General features: G+C 32.4%; 1 protein-coding gene across 1 annotated transcript; it reads left to right on the top strand.

The window, feature by feature from the left end:
• Positions 1-4,014: 4,014 nt before the first annotated feature.
• LOC125219842 (solute carrier family 40 member 2) lies at positions 4,015-8,040 on the top strand. Its single transcript, XM_048121920.1, has 9 exons — positions 4,015-4,106; positions 5,371-5,521; positions 5,846-6,042; positions 6,133-6,615; positions 6,686-6,857; positions 6,928-7,065; positions 7,145-7,255; positions 7,328-7,455; positions 7,651-8,040. Exons 1-9 carry the CDS (start codon positions 4,015-4,017, stop codon positions 7,658-7,660), a joined length of 1,482 nt encoding a protein of 493 aa, XP_047977877.1. The 3' UTR covers positions 7,661-8,040.
• Positions 8,041-15,552: the final 7,512 nt, after the last annotated feature.

Below are 15,552 nucleotides of genomic sequence, written 5' to 3'. Positions count from 1 at the left end.
CGTGCATTTCTTTGAATGTGTTGAGAATTAGTTAAACATAAAATATTTATAGCATTTCTTTGAATGTGTTGGGAATTAATTAAACAAGTGTAGTAGTCTTTTGCTGTATTTCACCGTGCTCGGGTAAAAAAGTAGATTACCATCACTTGGATTGTAATAGTAGTCGTATTTATTAGAGTTAAATTCAAAAATAGTTCCTGAACTAAGGATTTATTTTATTAGTGGTCCTCTTGAATATTAATATTATCCCTAATAGTCTCTGAATTAGGGATTTATTTTACGGGCGGTCCTTCTGCACTTTTTATAGACAATTCGCCAAAAATGCCTCAAAAAGTGAAATTTAGACATCTTTGTCATCCACAATTTCTCCTTTTCTGGCTTGTTATTTCAAAACTATTTGCAGTACTGAATCATATTTTTGTCTATCAATTGTGGAGTATAAATTATTTATGTATTTTTGTGTTTTTATGATGTGTTTGGATTAGTATATGTGTTTTTTTTATGATATACTAGCACGAGTCATATTATAATGCTTATAGCATCCTAATCCAAAATCAAGACCAAATTTCCACCCTTAGCTTTTAAAATGAGTGGATGAGATTAAATCTTACGAATCTCAATAAATAGTAGACAAAATATCAACAAAAGGATAATATCATCATTATATTATCCTATGATAATTTTTGTGAATATTTTTTTATATCAACATAGTGTATTACAAATATCAACAATATGATATAAGAATATCAACACTAGTACAAGAAAATATCAACACATATTTATGGAGATTTTTACATGGTTTTATTGAGATTTTTTTGATGTATTTATTGATAAAATCAACATTTACAAAAACTAAAATAAAAAATATCAAATTTCATCATCCGAACGTCGTCGGAACATATGCAATTGAGATCTCATTGGAATCCTTATAAAATTATCTTTAATTTGATATATTTTTTGCGAAAAAATAATTTAAATCGAGAGAGTTGTGTAAATTTAAAGTTTTAAGATGATTTTAATGAGAGGGAATTGACATTAATATCCTCTAATTTTATTTATTAATTTTCTTAATTAAAAATATAATCCATGTGGCATTATTTCAACCATTAGATCTTCTAATTTAATGGCTAAGATTTAGTCTTAGTTTGGGATTGCTAATTAGTTATCAATTGATCACTCACCATACTAGCACTACTTTATATATATATATATATATATATATATATATATATATATATATATATATATACATACAATATAGGGTCATATTCTAATGCTTATACCACCCTAATCCAAAATTAAGACCAAATCTCCACCCTTAGATTTTAAAATGAGTGGATGAGATTAAATCTTACGAATCTCAATAAAGAGTAGACAAAATATCAACAAAAGGGTAATATCGTCATTATGTTATCATATGATAATTTTTGTGAATGTTTTTTTATATCAACACAGTGTATTACAAATATCAACAATATGACATAAGAAGATCAACACTAGTACAAGAATCAACACATATTTATTGAGATTTTTACATGGTTTTATTGAGATTTTTACAAGGTTTTATTGAGATTTTTTGATGTATTTGTTGAATCTGGTTATCAACATTTACGAAAACTAAAATAAAAAATATCAAATTTCATCATCCGAACGTCGTCGGAACATATGCAATTGAAATCTCGTTGGAATCCTTATAAAATTATCTTTAATTTGATATATTTTTTGCGAAAAAATAATTTAAATCGAGAGAGTTACGTAAATTTAAAATTTTAAGATGATTTTAATGAGAGAGAATTGACATTAATACTCTCTAATTTTATTTATTAATTTTCTTAATTAAAAATATAATCCATGTGGCATTATTTCAACCACTAGATCATCTAATCTAATGGCTAAGATTTAGTCTTTATTTGGGATTGCTAATTAGTTAGCAATTGATCACTCCCAACACAATATAATAGTACTCCCTTCGTCCCAAGGTATTAGACCAACTTTCCTTTTTGGGATGTCCCAACATATTAGACTCATTTCCTTTTTTAGCAAAAAGCATCTATCTTATTTTATTCTCTACCTACTTTTTTCTCTCTTCTCTCCCCTACTTTTTCCCCCTCTCATACTTTACTCTCTCCAATTTAACTATTTAAATATCAATTCCTTAAATCATGTGCCCAAAAGAAGTGAGTCTAATACTTCGCGACGGAGGGAGTAAAATTTACTCCTATAATATAATATAATATAAATATAATAAAAGTATCATTAAATGAGTTAGTTGGAAGTTGGAAGTTGAAAGTTACTCCCTCCGTCCACAAACAATAGATCTATTGTTGTTCGGTACGGGTTTTAATGTAGAATTGAGAAAGTAAGAGAGATGGGGAGAAAAAGTAGGTAAAGTAAGAGATATAGGGAGAAAAAGTGAGTAAAGTATGAGAGAGGGAAGAAAAAGTGGAAAAAGTATGAGAGATAAACTTTCCATTTTTAGAAAGTGATCTATTTTCTGTGGACGTCCCAAAATGGCAAAAGTGATCTATTTTTGTGGACGGAGAAAGTATATTTGAAGCTAATTTAATGCATATTACAACTTTGGGTCAACATAATATCAGATTCAGCACTACAAAATAATATCACACGCAGTAGGTTAAAGCTAATAAGTCTTAAAAGGTGAAATTGTGGAGGGATAAAAATGGCCATCTCACTTTTAGGGGCATTTTCGGGTGAAATTGTCTATGAAAAGTGCAAAATGACCACTAATGAAATAAACACTTAGTTTAGAGAATATGGGAGATTTTTTCAAAATTCAGTAACCCTTAATTTATGGACTGTTTTTGTGTTCACTCTATTTATTAAATTGAGTAAACTACAAAAATAGTCTCTGGACTATGCGTTTATCTCGCCAATGAACCCTGGACTTTAAAAATATCTCCAGACAACCCTGGACTAAGCGTTTATCTCGAAAATGGTCTCTTTTCACTGTTTCGTGACGAAAATACCCTTTTGGAGGGTTTTGGGAGGGTTTGGGCAATTTGGTCTTTTTACATTTTAAATCTGATATTATTTCAGTGATGTACTAAATTTGATATAATTTCAAAATTATCATTATTCTTCCATTTTGTCATCCTTCACTTTGTTTCTTTATTTCAATATTAGATTTAATTTTATAAAATAATATTTTAAATTTCAATTTTTAAATATGAATAATTTTTTTAATTATTTGATGTAGAAGAATTTTTGTTGAAATTTTTCTAGTTAATTTTGATTTTTTTCAAATTAATAAACGAAAATTATATTAGTCTTACATTAGATACATATTTATTTCGGAATAAATCGTTTTATATGATCTATTTATGATTAAAAAACTAAGGTGTCGTGTACCTTATTGATTAAATATTAGACACTATCAAATATTGATTAAAACTATTAATTTGTTACTTAATAGTAATTTTAATAATTAAAAAATTTATTGATATTTAAAAATTGAAATATAAAATTTAAATTTATAAGATCTACTAATATTGAAATAAAGAAGGGAAGAATAATGATAATTTTGAAATAATATCAAATTTAGTACATCACTGAAATAATATCAGATTTAAAATGTAAAAAGACCAAATTGCCCAAACCCTCCAAAATCCTCCAAAAGGGTATTTTCATCACGAAACAGTGAAAAAGGACCATTTTCGAGATAAACGCTTAGTCCAGGGTTTTCTGGGGATATTTTTAAAGTCCAGGGTTCATTAGCAAGATAAACGCATAGTCCAAGGACTATTTTTGTAGTTCACTCTATTAAATTAAGACATGAAAGAACACAAGTCAAGAACATGATGCGAGAAATAAAATAAAAATTTGCTACACCAAGTGACAGTTGGTGCAGTTTCAGTAAGATATATTTGTAAAATGGCTGCAGTTTCAGTAAGATATTACCCAAATATAATAATAAAAGGATATAAAAATAAAAGATACTACTACTACATCTACATGTTTAAATTAAAGAATGGAGAGTAGAAAGAAAGAAGAGGGATGGATGAAGCATTGATTGAGCAACAAGAACACTCTTCTTCACTGCTCCTAAAGCTGTATCTTGGCCACTTTTTAGCCAGATGGGGTGCCAGGTTTATTGTTTCTTCATTATTTTTCATTTTTTTCAAAAAAAATTATAGTTTTGGTTGTTTTGTCAATGTTGTCAAATATCTTAGGATCCTACTCTGTATTGTTTGTTGATTTCAGATTTAGTGTGTATGAAGTCTGCAATTTCATGATATACTCTGTGATCTTATAACTTTAAGATCATTTAAATTTAATATAGTTTAATAAAACTATATAATGATACGATCACTATTTCACTAGCTCTCGATATGTTTCACTATCGTATAACTTATCCACAAAATTGTTAAGATCAAATACTTTGCAATTGTAGATATGAAAAATACTCATAATTTTAAAAAAAAAAATTATTTATTAATATATTATAAGAATTAAATCAACTAAAAACATTTTCAAACATAAACTAAGACCAATTTCAAATCTTCTTATATATATCATCAAGTTATAATATAAACTTATCACTTTGTTCAATGAATTAATTGGATTTGAATTTCATGGAAAATGAAAATTTTGTTTGATCTGAATTCACTCGTTTTCACAATAAATTCATCATAAATGCAATATAGAATTATAATTTTACAATAATCAAAATTGGAGGTATCACCAAAAATTCGAAAACAAGAAGAATAAATGGAAATAACGAAGGGTGAGCAATTGGCAGTCCAAACACATTCATTCCCATCTTCTTCAGTCCTAAATTTATATGTTGGCCATTTTTTAGCCAGATGGGGCTCCAGGTTTGTCCAATTTTCTTCATTTTTTGCTCTATCAAAAGTCAAAACCCTTTTTTTTCATCTTTTGTTTGTTGCTTGGCCTGGGATTTTATTTTTATTTTTTTAAAATTGACAAAATTTGCTCAGGATTTGTGATTTATTAATCCATGCAAAAAGTTAAGTTTATCATAAGTTTTGTTTTCCTTATCTATATGTAGATTTATTTTATTCAAGTTTAAGTGGGATTGTGCTGCTATTTTCCAGCGTATGTAGTGAAATTGTGGGATTCTATTAGCTTTAAAAATTATTTCTCAGGATTTGTGATTCATAGTGATCATAAGCTGCATTATTGATGTGAACTCAAAGAAATTTCAAGATGAATCTATGTTAGTAGTTAAGATTAGGTAGCAATTTAGAGAAAAATCCATAATGAATCTGCAGAATGTTAAGAATCATTGTCTAACTTATTAGTACTATATTTTTATCAAAAAAACTCTAAGTTCTGCTGATAGTGATGAACTAAGTCGTGTGAAATTTGTTTTCGTGTTGTCGATTGCAGGATGTGGGAGTTCTCGGTTGGTTTATACATGATCAATGTGTGGCCAGACTCTTTACTTGTCGCTGCAGCTTATGGCGTGGTGGAATGTGCTTCGACTGCAATATTTGGTCCTTTAATTGGACAGTTGGTGGATAAGCTCTCCTACACTCGGGTTTGCCTCATCTCTCGTTTCTTGAAGCGCTCTTTTTAGCTTCCTGGACACATTAACATGATATTGTAGCATAGTTGCCTTAACTTCACTGGACATGACCTTTTTTTGACGAATGGCTTGTGTTGCTTGGATAATCTTGAAAGCTCAACACATTTGATATTCTAGTTGATCTTTGTAGTTGAATTGATATGAATAAACTCCACCTTCCCGGCCTCTAGAGGCTTTGTATGGTGTGCATTGTGTTGCGAGGATAATCTTGGAAGCTCGACAAGTATGATTATTTGAGTTAATCTTTGAATTTCAATTGATTTCTGTACGGAACAGGTTCTCCAACTCTGGCTCTTGAGTCAAAATCTGTCATTTGCTGTTGCTGGAGTTGCAGTCGTTGCTATACTGATGTATACAGACTTGATGACTGCCAATTACGCGGTGTTCATCTCTCTTCTCGTACTTATTAACATCTCGGGAGCTGTGGCCGTGCTTTCCACTCTAGCTGGAACCATCTTGGTTGAAAGAGAATGGTAGTAGTATTTAAATTTAGTGGAGCAGTAGAGAAATTGATATCTCTAAATTTTTGTAACGAAAAACTGATGGTTTTGTCGAACCTACAGGGTGGTTGTGATATCAGAAGGTCAGTCTCCTGGAGTTTTGACAAAGATGAACTCTGTGATACGAAGGATCGATCTAATCTGCAAGCTGTTTGCTCCTGTGCTCACCGGCTTTGTCATCAGTTTTGTGTCGCTAACTGCATCTGCTTTGGCATTAGCGATCTGGAACATAATATCTGTGTTCTTGATATATATCCTTCTGATGTCCGTGTACAAAGGGATTCCAAGATTAAGAGACGTCAGCGAAAGAAGGGTGTCGGTAGCATCAAGATCTTTGGTCGGGGAAGTAGATGAGAGTGTGTCTACTTACCACGAACGAGAAAGCTTGATTACTCCAGATGCAAATTATTCCGAGAGTAGCCCAAAAGGGACCATGATCGAGAAATTTCTGAGCCTTCCTTATGTTCGTGCTTGGAGAGTTTACATTAACCAAGATGTCGTCCTTCCTGGTCTAGCTCTAGCCTTGCTGTATTTCACCGTGCTCGGGTAAAAACAAGTGTGATGCTTGTCTTGTCTTGTCTCGTACGATATCATGTTGTGTTATGTGATGTTTCAGATTTGGAACGTTGATGACAGCTACTCTAGAATGGCAAGGGATACCTGCATATGTGATCGGGATTGCACGTGGAATAAGCGCCATGGTTGGGATAGGGGCAACATTTGGGTACCCCGTGTTGGAGTCTCGAATCTCAACCCTACGAACAGGTGTTTGGTCGATATGGTCTCAGGTACGAACGGAACTCTAACTTCGTCGGAGAGTGTTTTTTGTGATTTAACAAAAACCTGTTATTGGTGCAGTGGGGTTGTCTCTTGTTATGTGTTGCTTCTGTATTGATGAGGAGTAAAATCTCTTCAGCGTACGTGCTGATGGCAGGAGTAGCATCGTCTCGTTTAGGGCTATGGATGTTCGATTTGTCTGTCATTCAGCAAATGCAGGCAAGGAAAACACGCCACTGTGGTGCAGTCTTTAAATTTAAGGAGTTTATGACTTGGGATTTTGGTGTTGCTCGAACAGGATGGCGTAGCTGAATCCGATCGGTGTGTCGTTGGTGGCGTACAGAACTCGATTCAGTCCATGATGGACTTAATGACTTACATCATGGCCATACTCATCTCCAATCCGAAGGTGATGGTCGTCTTTTCTTCTTCATCTCGTGCTTCATTTATACGATGGAGCTCAGTGTTGTTCGTGTTGTAGGATTTCTGGAAATTGATAGTGTTGTCGTTCGTGGTGGCGACTCTAGCGGCCATCTTGTACACCGTGCATATTTATCGAGTTCGGAAGCACCTAATTCACTGGGACAAGCTTCTCCGGCTCATTAAGTGGTGATCATGCCGTTTCAACTTCAGAAACGCTTTAATTTCTACATCTATAGTGTTTCTCCAGCTGATTCCAACTTCAGTTCGGGTCATTCAGAATTTAATTGTAATTATAATTTATGGAATTGAATTTGAATGACTCCTTTGTTCGTTAAAATGATGTAATTGATATAAATTGAATTTGAAGAAATTATAATTTAGGTGTGTGTAGTGAGGGCAAAAATAACACAAGGGCCTGAAGCGTTGGAGGCGACGAACTTGCGGCTTGGACCGCGCCCAGGGTCCGGCTCGGCGTTGGAGGTGCCCGGGCCGTGTCCCAATTTCTGATTTTGTGCAGTTTGGAAGAGGGGCGATGGAAGAAGAGGGAGGAAGACGATGGAGCTCTCAATTTTTGCATTTGGAAGAGGAAGAAGTGGGAGAGGGAGAGGGGCGACGGAGCTCCCCAATTTGATTTTCTAGTTTTTTTTTTATTTATTTATTTGCTTTTTTTTTTAGTTTATAATTTATTAATTTTGAATTAAAAATGAATTTTTTTAATTGTGTAACATATTCTATTTTCTGATTTTGTAAATCGTTAATAGTTCAATTTAATAGTTGTGGTTTGGGATGGGGCATGCAGGGTTAGAGGAGTTATGGTCTGAGACTCAAATTTAGGGAAATGATGACGTGGGGGGAACTTGGGGCTTGAATCCTAGCCAGGGTTGTGGATGGTTTGACGGAGCCAAAAAATTTTAAGGGGGAGGCAAGTCTAAAATATACTCCCTCCGTCCGCGAATAAGAGTCCCGTTTTACCATTTTAGTCCGTCCGCAAATAGGAGTCCTGGTTCACTTTTACCATAAATGATAATAGTCACATTCCATTAACTCATTCCATTCACATTTCATTTAAAATTAATATATATAAGTGAAACCTCTATTTCATTAATTTTTTTCCTCTAGTTTTTCTTAACATTTCTTAAAACTCTTGACACCAACAAATGAGCTTCCTAATGGCGGACGAATGGAGTATTTGTTTTCATAGCCGGAAGCAACTGAATGTGGGCGACAGGAGGATGCGAGGAGTATTGATGTTAATGAGTTAGATTAGTGATAGAATCTAGATATATACTTGTGTCTGTCAATCGAAATAGCCAAGTTGTCGAAAGAGGCGACAATGTCGAGAAAATAACAATGATAGAAACCAAATATAAATATAATAACACACGGTATTTATTTTCTAAAATAATCAATTTCAATTTTTACTGCATAGGTCAAGATATAATTCATCTTATTTTACCAATATTAAAATTTATATTTCCATCATCCCACCACAAGCGAGATGCTTTTTTTTTTAGCATTCGTTTAATTTTTAATAGTGAGTTAGATGAGAGATAGAATGATGTACTTCATCCGTCCGCGAATAGGAGTTCCGTTTTTCTATTTTAGTCCGTTCGCGAATAGGAATCCCGGTTCACTTTTACCATAAATAGTAATAGGGTATCACCTTCCACTAACTCATTTCAATCACATTTCATTTAAAACTAATACATACAAGTGGGACCCTTATTCCACTAACTTTTTTTCCACTCACTTTTGTTAACATTTCTTAAAATCCATGTCGCCAAGGAATGAGACTCTTAATAGCGACGGAGGGAGTAGAGAATAGTGCTTAAAAAGCATGTGGTTTATGATTGGACGGGAGAGTAACAAAAATTTTATGAATAATAATCATTCTAAAAAAAATTATGTATCGCATAAAATATAAAATGTACAGAAACTATATCGATGACATAGAAAAAACATAATAAAACGATGAGATAATCATTCTAAGAAAGAGCCATATTTATCAGAAATGTAAAATAAATACATAAAACATAGAAAAATATACAGAAACATTGAGGTAATAATTCTAAAAAATACTAACATATTTCACAGAAAATACAAAATAAAATGTACATAAAATATTAAGAAAAAAAACATAACAAAAAATAAAATAGGGTATTATGAAAGAAGAAAACAAAGTAGAATTATACGTACTATTTTACATAGAATATTAAGAAGAAGAAAAATCAAGAAAAAATGGGGTATTTATTAAGAAACAATTAAGAATAACATGCGCCTCATCAGAGGTTGCAATCCCACGACCCAAAGCAAGTTAGACGCTGCACCTACCAACTTGCCCACAATTGTTTATAGAGGAAACTATATAAATAGTATCTAATCTTTTACTTTCGCACATAAATGGTGCATGTTCTTTATTTTATATTATATTTTTTACCTATAAATCACAGTTTTAATTATATAGATTTCTTTTACCTATAAATCACAGTTTTAATTATATAGTGTTATTTTGTGAGTTAAGTGGAGAAAACAAAGTAAAAGAGAGATAAAAAAGTAGAAAGGGTGATGTTTTCTAATTTTAGAAATGTTTCATTTAGAATGGAACATCCTAAAAAAGAAAAATATGTCACTTAGAGTAGAATAGAGAGAGTATTTTCCTAATTTTATACTCCATATGTCCTATAAAAATAAGCTGAATTTCTTTTTTCATCAGATCGACATAAATAGTTCACTTAGAGCGGGACAATGGCGTATTTTCTCAATTTTATACTCCATCTGTCCCATAAATATAAGCTGAATTTCTTTTTTCATCGTATCAACATAAATAGTTTATATCTATTTATGGAAACATTTTCTCCTTCTATTTACTTTATCATTAATTGGTCCCACCATCCACCATACTATTTCAATTACATTTTCTCTTACTTTTCCAGTTACGTAAAACTTGTATCATTTTCAAATAGTCTATTTCTATAAAACGAATGAGGTATTACAAAATATAGTTTTCTAAAATATTATTATTAAATTCGAGATTTCAGAAACTTAGTATCAATAGAACTTAAATTGATGGTTCATGACTAATGCCTCTGTTTCTAATCATCTTTGCTCCAAGATCAATATGATGTAGTGTAAATGGCTAGATCTTAAAGATGACTAATGCCTCTGTTTCTAATCATCTTTGCTCCAAGATCAATATGATGTAGTGTAAATGGCTAGATCTTAAAGAGGAATAGAAGCAAAGAGTAAATATAGCTTGAAAACAAAAAAGATCAGAATATAAACAGTAATCGGCCTACAAAGATGATTTCCAAATGAACCTAAAACACCACCATTGTGTTCATCGTCGAAATAGCTTTATGTGGCCCCCTCGCATGCCTTAATCAGAATCCGATAGAGAAAGTTACGACCGTCTTAAAAAGACTGCGTAGAGCAACGCAATTTAGCAACATTGGGTTCGAGGCGTTTACTAACCTGACGACCCGCTGGCTACATCCTGAAGCCCAATTTTTAAGTTCTAGGCCAGCCCAAACATATAAATAGCTTTGGGATGCTGATAAAGAAGACTTAGAGCCACTTTTGGAAGGAGATTGAAGATTAGAGCTCAAATCCAACCTAGCGCTAGCCCCAAATGATAGAATCTAGGTATTTTCTCATGGTTTAATTTCATATGGTACGCTAGACTTAAGATTGTTCTTGGTTAGAAAGAGTTGTTTGTGAATATTGTTTCATAAACATGTATTGAATGATTTTGTTGCTTGTTGTCTCTATTTATGTATTTATTTGTTATCCCGGTGGAGTTAGACTAGGTAACGAAATTCAACAATGGCTTTCTAACTTTGATGTCTCTTTAACTCGGGGTAGGGAGCAAACTTAAATAAAGAATTCTAGGACTAAGACTGGTAAGGATTGATCCCAGATGGATCTTAGATGTTGAATGTGCTTCGAAGCCTATCTCGAGCCTACGATTTGTGTCTTGTAGGGGTGAGGATAGGTGAGTCGAGCCTAGGGGACATGATCAGTCAAGTCAACCCAAGTGTTCCATTCCACGACCAGTGATCAGCCGCGTGCGAGTGTAAAACGACATGATCCCAAAAGCAACGGAATATTATTAAAAAATATGATCCATGTGAATGAACAACCCGAAACTGGCTAAGAACAATCTTTCCTCTGATTCGTGTTACTTCACATCTTTTGTTTACTTGTTTTTTATAATTTTCCTTTTCAAAACCAAAATCAAACAAATTTACTTGCTTTATAGTTAGATTCACAATGTTTTAGAAGCTATACCTTTCTCATGAGATCGATACCCCATGTACTAGTTCATTGTTATTTGCTTGCAGCTGAAGTGATTATGGGGGATTTAAACTTGTTTTGAGGAAATAAATTGATCATTATTTGACCCCTAAAATCTACAACTTGGGTTCAACATATTCTAACTCGACAACCCGCTTGTGAGCATCTGCTCTTCTCCCGTGTTTCGGTGGCTCTTCGTTTCGCTCCTATGTGACTTCAAGGACTACTTTCAGCTTTTGGGATACTAAAACTCGAGCTTCCTGTTTCATGCTTGAGTATCGGATGAGTGTATTCAAGACATCTTGCATTTTTCAGGTCATAGCTCCTGTTCTCGGCCGGTGTAGGTCCTTGATCGGATTTGCTACGTGATGCGTGTATGCTATATTCATATCACTATCTCTCCAATTTTACTAAAAAAATCCACATCCAATTGCGCCAATCTCCAAATTGAGCTAATTAAGAAATCCCCCTCCAATCGCTATATGTGAGAGATAAAGCCCTAGACAAAAACGACGTTATTTAAATTACTAAGTAAATCATTTACAAAGCCCTAAAACAATGTTGTATCGCTCTATGTTGGTAAAATTCAAATTAACACTCCGACCAGCTACGTAGGACAAACTTTGCCATCTAGTTGAATGAGTTAGAAATTAACATCTTAACTACTACATAAAAAAAATGGGATATTGACATCTAATATCATGAAATTTTTAAAATGTGGGGTTTTTCCCACGAACTTTAAAATTGGTAAATAATATCACGAACTTTACCCCGGGTTTATTTTTTCTCAAGAATGAAAAAATTCCCACAAATAATATTATGATACGGATTTTTTTTCGTAATTTCTCGACAACAATTTTGAGAGCTTCAAGTGTTTCAATCTTTGAAGATAGTTTTTCTTGAAGCACACCCTCCTTTATTCGAAGAGAAGGAAACAAAGTGGCGGACTTCCTTGCGTCAAAAGGGAAAGAGTGCCGGAACTTGGTAAGATTTGAGGGTAATACAATCCCGGCACAGGTGAGAGCCATGGCAAGGCTCGACCAGCTCGGCATGCCTATCTTCAGATTCTGAGGTTGTTTTCTTTTGTTTTGATTGAGTTTTGTTTGGTGTAGAGGAAGTTGTAGGTTGGTATAATGTGATTCCTCCTTGGGCCCTCCACTTTCGGGAATGGTCTCTGTATGAATTTTGTTTTCATGATATATATAGGATGAGGGACCTACTCAACCCTCCACCGTGAAGGTGTTCGATTAAAAAAAAAAAGAAAAAAGAACACCCTCCAAAATTGTTCTTCAATATATTAAAATAACATAAATTTTTTCATTCGTGGGGAAAAAAACAAACTCGAGGTAAAGTTTGTGATATTATTTGTCAATTTTAAGGTTCGTGGGAAAAACCTAACTTTTTGAAAGTTTCATTATATTAGATGCCAATATCCCTAAAAAAAATCATTGTAAAAAATTAATATTATAAAATTGTGCTTTTATCTCAAAGATTATGAAATATAGTATCATAGTACTATTAAAACTCGAATATAAAGTTTCTGAGCCCGCTATGATTTACATCCACGTGTTGTATATACTCTCTCCATCCGCCATTTACAATCTGCTATGATAAAAATTAGGATGTTGACCTTATTTTTATATATTGATTTTATAATTAAATGTGAGGGTAATGAGTAAGGTTAATGATGAAGTGTATTTATTTAGAAAAAGATAAATGTCATCTTAGATAGCAATCCTTGAACACAAATAATTCAAATTATAATGTGAAATATTTTGTCTTTGACGTGATTGCTCACAGAAAAAATCTATTTGAATTTCAACTTTTAGAACATATTCCACCCGGCAAATAAATCTGGCACTAGGCATTCTTGAGAAGATATATTCATGAGTATTCCATGCATAGTGCGCATTAAATTTGAAAATTATGAATTTAGGATTTTTTTTTTTTTGGGGTTTTGACCACAGGTATACCGAACCCACCTTCGGCGGAATCCGACTAATCCTGCTTGACCGAGTTTGCGGATTAAGACCGAAAGTCTTCCAGCGGGTGGTGGAGTTTGAATGATTGATATAAATAAAGACTAAACAAAATCAAGTATTATAAATTTAATTGTTTGTTAGTTTAATGATAAATATAGTACTCCCATCGTCCCATAAAAGTTGAGACAAAACTTTTGGGCACGGAGATTAAGAACTTATATTAAATAAATAGGAGAGATAAAAAAATTAGGAAAGATAAGAGAGAGTAAGGTAAATGATGGAATAAAGTAAGAGTGATTAGATGTTTTATCTTTTGTTAAAAAGGAAATAACTCAACTTTGTTGGAGCGGACTAAAAAGGAATACGACACAATTTTTATGGGATGGAGGGAGTATATATACTTAATCACGACTTTTAGAGAAAATAATAGTATCACAAGTTAAATTCATGATGATTTTAGTACCTGTCCAAACCAATTGAGTCAAGTCCAACAAGAATAAAAGTTTGTGGTACAAACGCGTAGTACTAATTTCCACAGCGTGTTTGATGAAATTGATGCCTCTTTCTCTTGCATTGAATTGATTAAAAATTGTTATCAGTAATTCTTAAATTATTTGAGAGAACTAAATCTAACATAAATAGAATGGACACATTCAACCACTACGCCACTAAAACTTTTAGCTATAAGATTGCAATTAACTTAGATACAGTTGGGGGTACAATTGTACTCTCTTTTTATGAATTAGATCCGTCACCGACCGAATCAAATTTTGTTTAACAGCGAACAGAGGGAGTAACTTATTTCCAGCCAAGAGAAAGGGGTGCAATATTTAATATTGTTGACAAGAAAGGATAGATTATTTTCTCAGGATATACTCCCTCTGTTTTTAAAAATATAATTAAATTTTTGAATAGACATGAATTTTAATATATAATTAATAAAGCAAAAAAGAGATAGATAAAATGATTGAAGTATTGTTAATAGAAAATACATCTCATCTTATTAAAGAAATAAATTAGAAAGTTTATAATTTTAAAGAGAATCTAACAAAAGAAACTGTTTATATTTTTAAGAGATGGATGAAGTATGTATGTATTGCACTGTGTCTTTTTTACTCTACCGTAGGTCAATTGAACTTGAAATTAACGTGTTTTTTGCAAAAGAAATAAATCATGCTAGTTAAATGGACAACACAACAATTACACCGTAAATACAGAATTGTGCAATTGGGCATGGAAATTGGAAGCTATTTCCTAAATATGATTTAATTTATTTCAATTTCAAATTTGCATATTATTAAGAGTAATGACATATAGTGTGAGTGTGAGTTGGACAAGCGGTAAGTTTCAACATTATATCTATCAAATTTGGACATGTCGTAAATACTCAGAGGAAAAATGCAAAATTCACATGTCTCTATCTAAGTAATTGCCTATAAAATTTGAGTGATAATTTGTTAACTTTTGATTAAATACTACTCCCTAATCAAAATACACCCATAAACATTAAATAAATCACTTCCTCTGTTCAGAATTTAGGAGTGGATGCAGAAAAATATTTCAATAAGGAGATGTGATTTTCAAATTTTATTGCAAAATATATTTTTAAATTTATTTAGAATATTTATAAGAACTTTTACACAACAGTTTACACAACTTGCATAAATTTCATAATTTATAAAAAGTCATTAACAAAATAAAACAATTTTATTGAGGGCTTTAGCCCGTACTCACTTCCACATGGGTCCACCCTCGCCACCATCTCATAAAATTATGGACATTTGAGACGGAACGGATTTTAATTTACAATTGATAAATTAAGAAAGATAAGAAAAATTATAGTAGTATTATTAGTGGAGAACGAGATCCACCTTATTAGAGAGAAAAAAGTTACTAAATCATAAAATATGGTGTATCAAATATTTTCACGAGACAGATGAACTAAATCATAAAATATATCAAATGAAAATAGGTAAATATACTTTTTGAAAAAATACTACTAGTAGAG

This window comes from Salvia hispanica, chromosome 4 (assembly GCF_023119035.1).
Source record: "Salvia hispanica cultivar TCC Black 2014 chromosome 4, UniMelb_Shisp_WGS_1.0, whole genome shotgun sequence".
NCBI lineage: Eukaryota > Viridiplantae > Streptophyta > Magnoliopsida > Lamiales > Lamiaceae > Salvia > Salvia hispanica.
The sequence above is the reverse complement of the archived record's forward strand: the minus strand, read 5'-3'. Positions and strand labels throughout refer to the sequence as shown.

Excerpts from the sequence above, each read along its gene's own strand:
- LOC125219842 (XM_048121920.1), top strand. The coding sequence starts at position 4,015 with ATGGATGAAGCATTGATTGAGCAACAAGAACACTCTTCTTCACTGCTC. Across the intron at positions 6,043-6,132 it reads ATCTTGGTTGAAAGAGAATG|GGTGGTTGTGATATCAGAAG; the intron begins GTAGTAGTATTT and ends TCGAACCTACAG. Across the intron at positions 6,616-6,685 it reads CTGTATTTCACCGTGCTCGG|ATTTGGAACGTTGATGACAG; the intron begins GTAAAAACAAGT and ends GTGATGTTTCAG.